Source organism: Notothenia coriiceps, unplaced genomic scaffold (genome assembly GCF_000735185.1).
Source record: "Notothenia coriiceps isolate Sejong01 unplaced genomic scaffold, NC01 NC01_scaffold00012858, whole genome shotgun sequence".
In the NCBI taxonomy this organism is placed as follows: domain Eukaryota; kingdom Metazoa; phylum Chordata; class Actinopteri; order Perciformes; family Nototheniidae; genus Notothenia; species Notothenia coriiceps.
This window is the reverse complement of record NW_011345559.1, coordinates 28,153-35,425: the sequence shown is the minus strand read 5'-3', so window position 1 is coordinate 35,425 and position 7,273 is coordinate 28,153. Positions and strand designations below refer to the sequence as shown.

Here is a 7,273-nt window from a genome sequence, read left to right as displayed (position 1 = left end):
TAGAAAGCTAGGAATCCCCTCTTTCCAACAGTGTATACAACTCAAAATGTGTCTTCGGGTCAATGCGACTGATTTCAATCGAGCAGGTCACATATGAGGTACACATTATTACGATGATTACAATAATTTAAGTGTCGCCTACCCAAAGTATATTGTATTATCTTTCTTGTTTCCGTGCTGCCTTATATTTTTTAAGTCCAAAAATGTATTGAAGAAAATAGATGAACTCAATTTCTAAATTCACAGCATATCTTCACCTAACAAAATAGTCTATCAATATTCGTTGGAGTTTACTCGTTCACAAACTTGTCAGATATGATGACAGACATTCATACTCCATTCCTAACCCTCTAAAGAGGCCTTGAATGCAAAAAAAGGACATTCTCTAAATGGAATATAGACCACTCAAGCCAATTTACAACACAAGCCAGCATTCATCCATTCATGCATGTGGCTACGATACTACATGCTCCTCAGGAACGTACACCTACACTCACACACACACTAACCTCTCTCCCCGTGTGTGTGTGTGTGTGTGTGTGTGTGTGTGTGTGTGTGTGTGTGTGTGTGTGTGTGTGTGTGTGTGTGTGTGTGCCTGTGTTTGAGAGAGAGGGAGAGTTGTGTGTGTGTGTGTGTGTGTGTGTGTGTGTGTGTGTGTGTGTGTGTGTGTGTGTGTGTGTGTGTGTGTGTGTGTGTGTGTGTGTGTGTGTGTGTGTGTCAGGTGTGTAACAGTAACAGGAACTGTCACTGTGACGACGGCTGGGCTGCACCTTTCTGTGAGCTCAAAGGTTATGGAGGCAGCACTGACAGCGGACCCACCTGGAATGGTAACTTCATGTTGAAGCTTATTGTTAGAGCCAGTCTTTTGTTTTGTAATAAAGGCCTAATATTGTCACCTAATCGTGACCTCTGTAGTCAAGAAAGTATAAAAGACTACAATTCAAAAGAGACACAGAGATGGGCATCCTGTATGAAAGACGCCGCCTAGACAAAGGTTTTAACCGTAAGATATCGTTACTTTATATTATTATATACCTACACAAAGAAAGAAAGATGATCTTAGTTTTTTATTATTTTATTTGAGTTTTGCCTCTTTTGATTAGATTTTTTTGCCTATTTTAAAGGACGATTTTCTTTGTTGAATGTGTGTGAAAAGTTTATAATTTTAATTAAACACAAGTCGCACAATATCAACACACCATCGGAAGGCAAACTAGTCATCACAACTTTAGATAAAAAGAAATAAAGGAAAGATGACTGTCTGTTTAAGGCGTTTAAGTGGCTTGATAGAAACAAAGGAAGGAAGCAGCGACACTTACTAATGAAACCTATAACATTTTCAAATGATGATGAAATTATACCATACAAAGACCTACAATAAGACGAGACGTACAGAAAATCCCAACACAAACACGTGAGCAACAACAAATATCTGTTCATTTTTACATCAGGCTAAAAGAAGCAGACACTCACCTTTTATACTTCAATAGATGGGGTGGTATTGCTCAGTCTGTAGGGACTTGGCCTTGGAGCCGAGGTGCCAGTTTACCTCCTGGTCACTGCCCAATTGGAGGTTGAATTCAAGCTACCTCTTAAGAGTTTGTATGTTTTGAACATTTTGGCTGATACTAGCCACTGATCCATCACTGGTTTAATCCCAGTACGGAGTAATGTGGATTTAGAGTTATATTTATCCCAAATATTATCTCAATCTCATTTTGGACTGAGAGCCAAATATTTACAATTTTAGGACACAACCATCTAAGATGGCTATATGTACCACAGCTATTTATATAGTTCAGACATATTGGAGGACACATAGGGTCATAATAACATTAAAGACTTTGGTCAAAGCTGGGAAAACTCTTGTAAATGGTAAATGGCAGCATCGACACATTCATACAGAGGCAGAGGCTGCCATACAAGGTGCTACCTGCTCTTCAAGAGAAATCATCATTCACAACCAGGCTTGGATTTTCGTTATTTTAGGCACAAGGCCATTTGGCCTTTGGTGTCACACGTTTTTTCAGGGCGGAAAGGCCACATGCCAGGGCACAAAGGCCATTGAGGGAAACGTTAGGATTTGGAGCTTACAAATAAATAACTTAACTTTCTGATAAGAAAAACACACGAATTACATGGAAAACAAATCACTTTCTTAATATCAATAATGTCAAACATTATATCATCATATAGGCCTATGCCTCCTTAGTATTACCGCATATAAAATGAAATACTTTACTTTGAATAATTAGTGTTTGGTATGTTTTCCATCTATTACTTCTCCCATTCCATTTCAGAGCAGAAGAAACAGCCTTCAAGGGTCAAACTCTGCACATCATTCAGCAGTGTGTGTGTGTGTGTGTGTGTGTGTGTGTGTGTGTGTGTGTGTGTGTGTGTGTGTGTGTGTGTGTGTGTGTGTGTGTGTGTGTGTGCACACGAGAGTCTCTTTAACCAGCTCCTCATATCTGTTCAGAAACTGGACAAAAGTTAAACATGTACAAACCACAGACTGTCTGTGTCATGGCGAATACAGTCGCTGCTTTAATTCTGTCTGTAGGATTCAGTATCTTGCCCAAAGCCATGTTGACTACAAAGCCCGGGAAAATGAAACACCAACCCTTGGGTTGATTGACGAAAGATCTACCTCCTAAACCTAACCCTAATAGGATTTGTTAGAACATGTCATTTTCTTTGATGATAGAATAAATGTTAAGAGACTTTTGGACATCAATATTACTTAGAGAGGACATGTTCTGCTCCTGTTCAGGTGTATATCAGTATGTAATGTCTCTCCTGGGACATGTCTCCATGCTTTAATGTTCAAAAAGCTCTTTATTTTTCTCATACTGCCTGTGCTGCAGCACCTCTTTTCACCCTCTGTCTGAAACCAGAGCGAGCCCAGTCTGCTCTGATTGGTTAGCTGTCCGGCTCTGTTGTGATTGGTCAACTGTTTAGAGATATCCCACCCCTTAGCCTATCAAATACAATGGGTTGGAGAGCTAGCCGATAGAAGCGCAAGTGTTACATTTTGATATTCCTATGTTACAGAAGTAAACAAAGGAGTCCAATGGAGGTGTTTCAGGCAGGGGGGGGTGTGTACGAGAGAAACTCCCTCTGGAGGGAACTTTGGGATTGTAGTCCTTGCAGACCATTTACATGCACAAAAACCTATAAAACACACTAGACTGACTAGAGGGAAGGGAAAACACAAAATAGGGCCCCTTTAACTTCTAAACCTATCCGTCTGACTCGCTCTGTCCTCCTCAAGGTTGTTATAACCTGTGTCTGTGATTGCTCCTCAGATAAAGACACGTCAGTCAGAGACGGCCTGCTGGTCTTCTTCTTCCTCGTCCTTCCTCTCCTCGCTCTGGGTGCTTTTGTTTTCCTGCGCAGGAACGAGCTGCTGCGACGATTCGGGCTGAGCCGCAGGAAGAGGTCGCAGGGATACAAGTGAGTCTGAACAACCACACACACACACACGCACACACACGTATATCACAATGTTGATATGTTATGATAAATGGTGTTTGATTCTGGAATGGAGAGTCTGGATGATGATCAGATATCAGAATATCACAAATAATGCTTCTCTACAGAGCGAAGCAGGGTTGTATGCAGGGTTATGGTGTCAGTATCCTGATTAAAGACAAGAAAAAATAAACACGCTGAAATTTGGCAGATATTTTGTATATAAGCAGAAAGGACTTGAGTCATAGCATATTAGTGCTACTGAATTTCAACTAGAAGCAGCAGTACCCGCCGCCACTGTTTAATTACACACTATGGATAAATAGGAACATCCTTCTCAGCAGGTGTGATTTTGTTCTGACAGGAAGTCTTACTTCAATTGTCCAGTATTGAGTCTTTGACACTGTTGACCACAACATATTGCTAGACTGTCTAGAAAACTGGGTGGGAGTTTCAGCAACAGCTCTAAATTGGTTTAGTTCCTACAAGTGCACTGAGCAAGTGCATTGAGCACATCAATGACTGGATGACTCAGAACTTTCTCAAATTTAACAAACAAAAAACTGAGATCATTGTTTTTGGAGCAAAGAAGGACCGATTACAAGTAATCGCAGAGCTCCAGTCGGCAGACTNTGTGTGTGTGTGTGTGTGTGTGTGTGTGTGTGTGTGTGTGTGTGTGTGTGTGTGTGTGTGTGTGTGTGTGTGTGTGTGTGTGTGTGTGTGTGTTGAGGAAGTGCAGGAGAAGTTTCCAGTGCGTGCCTCAGAAGTGCGTGCGGCTGCTGGTGGCGCATTGGCCGGCAGTGAACGGAGGGAGGAGGGAGATCACACATTGACTCTTTGCTTTCCGCGAGGACTCTCCTCCAGTTGGAAGAAGCAGGGAAGACAGAGGGACGCACTCAGATCTGGAGCTACAAATAAAACCCAGAGGAAAACACACTTAATTTCGTTCTTTTTCGGTTTGGGTACCCGGTGTTTTCCAGTGGATTTTACGCAGCGCTAGAGAGTGGAGGCACGGCTGCAGAGATGAGCGATGCGCGGTGAAGGACCCCCTCTCCTGATACAGGGACCAAACCAGGCTGATATTTTCCCAAAGAAGATTGCAAAGGTGGAGCGATTAGAGAAGGGCTGATGACGGGACTATTAATCCTTTCAGTGCATCAAAAGCACCAACGGGAATTAGAAACGCTTGGATGGAAATCGGGCGAGTGTTTAGAACTGTTTTTGGTTTTATATGAAACTGGTGATTAGTTCATCTGCGAGGACCTTTCTTATTTCCCCTTAAAGATTTTAATAAGGAGTACATTTCCCCCCCGGAAGGTTGCATGGTATGAGCGGTTTCCCGGAGTGAATTTTCAGAAACTCTCAACTCAATCTCTTATTTCTCTCTTCAAGTATTCCTAAATCTAAATGGAATTAGTTGAGTCTGAAGCCGCTTGTGAAAGGAACAGACATGGTACATGGGCACAGCTTCCATCACGGTAAGACTGCAGCAGATCAACAAGCAGTGCTCAATTAAGATCTGATTGCTTGTACCCTAACGAGAGAGAAGTAATCTTTTCATTAAATACAGAGCAACAGCTTAAAGTCAGAATAAGAGCATGCTGATGAAAGTAATATCATGACGGCATGTACTGACTCACTGCAACCTGTAAACTGAAGGTCACCAAGTTCTTGGAGGGCTTCAGGAAACATTATTTTGGGAGGAAATGATGTTCAATAAGCTGTGGTGATTGCATGTGTTTATAGTCAACATTCATCTCACAGAATCGATGTTATACTGGTATTTATTCATTTTGTAGTACTTTGGGTTATTTTAGCTATATTAAAAGTCTTTTTAATTACATTTCTGTTGTTACTTCTCTCATTTTTTATGTCTTTGTATTGATTTATTTTTATTTTGAATTATATTTGTATTATTCCAATATTTTTTTGTGTCATTTTTAGGTACTTCTTTAGTTATGTTTTTATATAAAAACGAATTAAAAGGGTTATATCCTGATTCCTTTCAAAGGAGTCCTTCTGTTTATTTGTTTTTACACTAAAGGCCTAGGTTATTTCATGTACTATGTGGATTCTTTCAGCCATTTTGTACACAACCGATCATTGGCTGTTATGGCTATTGTTAGGTATTGTGTGCTTTTTGGGGCAGAAGGTCGAGCATACTGCTGATCATGAAATATGTTCCCTGCTGACTCAACCCTACCTTTAGCTGAACTCAAGCACAACAAATGTTAACAAACTGTGGAAAATAACACAGAAAAACAGCATGCCTCAGTCGTCCATCATAATGTATTTGTCTTTCTCTTCTTACAGTTGTTGCAAGTCTTCTCATACTTGGGTTGTCTGGGGCAACAAGGAAGGATACAGCAGGTAGTCCACATCCCAACACGTCTTTCTTTACTGCTTAAACATGCTCTTTCCACGGCTTTAATCTCTCACTTTCTGCTTTTCTGTTTGCTGAATAGCGAAGAACAACTCGGGCGTGAAGCCTGCAGGTCAATGTGGAACGTGGGTGAAGGAAGCAGAAGGAGGGATCTTCACTTCTCCCAATTACCCAAACAAATACCCTCCGACCACAGAGTGTGTTTACATCCTCGAAGGTAAATACATTTGTTCCCTAAAACCAAACCCACAGTAACTTCTTAGAGAGCGATCAAACAGCTCATTAAACCAGCTGGTGTTTTTTAACGTTATGAGATATTATCAGATAATCACAAAATGTAGAGGCTAATCACTTTCACAGCTTGGTGTTTGGGAGATGAATTGACAAACAGCCGGGGTTGGAGGTATTGAGCGGGAGGGCGTGCTGATAATGAAACAAGTTGAGCGTTCATCAATGAAAGCATGACTAATATCGCCCCCCCCTGCTGTGCCGGGTGCTAATTATTTTCATTGTGTCTTCCAGCACCCCCAAGGCAGTGTATTGATCTACACTTTGAGGAGAATTATTCAATCGAGTCCTCTTGGGAATGTAAATTTGACAACATCGAGGTTCGGGATGGACCCTTTGCCTTCTCTCCGATTCTGGGACGGTACTGCGGCCAGCACAGCCCGCCTGATATCAGGAGTAGCGGCCGATATCTGTGGATAAAATTTGTAACGGACGGTGAACTGGAAGCCGTGGGATTTTCAGCAAGTTACAACTTCACTGCAGGTACTTCAGCTTTTTATTCTCACTGCTCTTGTCAGTTCACTCCTCTCTTTGTGATGCTTTATGGCTCTAGCAGCGGATGAATAACAAACATCATCCGGGGAAGTCGCCCTTGTGGGAGCTTCTTGCAGGTTTATTGATTGTCTGTCTGCACACACTCACTGTTTCCATTGGCTATATACTGTCATTGGCTGGGACACTCTTGTAACTACGCTGCGATTTCCTCTCTCTTTATCTGGAGTGGTCTCTGATTTTAATTCAGTTCAGCACTTTCCAGGACAGGAAGTAGTTGAGAGGGCGAAGGAAACTAATCGGTATTGTCGAACACAATCTTGGCAATTAGGGTTGTGTGTGAAACCTTGGCTTTCTTAATTTGCCTCATCTATGGTTGAGATCCCATTACTGAAGCAAGCGAGAGGATTGATGACAAGGAATCAGGGCATAACCACAATTTAATATTCCTTCACCTACACTCGACTGGGTTTAATAACACTGTCAACTTTCTTCGTGTGTTTGAGCTTTGAGAGGCAGCGTGCCAGGAAGCAGGAACGCTATGCCGATTTGTCTTCACATCCACTGCACCTTCAGGGGGATTTTACCGTGAGTTTATAGGATGAACACTTGTGCAGTACATCAAACTTTCATCCCAAA

General features: G+C 41.7%; 1 protein-coding gene and 1 long non-coding RNA gene across 2 annotated transcripts; both read left to right on the top strand.

The window, feature by feature from the left end:
* Positions 1-726: 726 nt before the first annotated feature.
* Positions 727-4,607, top strand: LOC104947618 (uncharacterized). Its single transcript, XR_798582.1, has 3 exons — positions 727-827; positions 3,306-3,453; positions 4,595-4,607. It is a non-coding gene; the product is annotated as an uncharacterized lncRNA (long non-coding RNA).
* Positions 4,608-4,618: 11 nt separating this feature from the next.
* LOC104947619 (neuropilin and tolloid-like protein 1) lies at positions 4,619-6,709 on the top strand. The gene is made up of 5 exons (XM_010773664.1): positions 4,619-4,949; positions 5,785-5,841; positions 5,937-6,071; positions 6,377-6,625; positions 6,696-6,709. Exons 1-5 carry the CDS (start codon positions 4,922-4,924, stop codon positions 6,707-6,709), a joined length of 483 nt encoding a protein of 160 aa, XP_010771966.1. The 5' UTR covers positions 4,619-4,921.
* Positions 6,710-7,273: the final 564 nt, after the last annotated feature.

Excerpts from the sequence above, each read along its gene's own strand:
- LOC104947619 (XM_010773664.1), top strand. The coding sequence starts at position 4,922 with ATGGTACATGGGCACAGCTTCCATCACG. Across the intron at positions 5,842-5,936 it reads AACAAGGAAGGATACAGCAG|CGAAGAACAACTCGGGCGTG; the intron begins GTAGTCCACATC and ends TTTGCTGAATAG. Across the intron at positions 6,072-6,376 it reads GTGTGTTTACATCCTCGAAG|CACCCCCAAGGCAGTGTATT; the intron begins GTAAATACATTT and ends TGTGTCTTCCAG.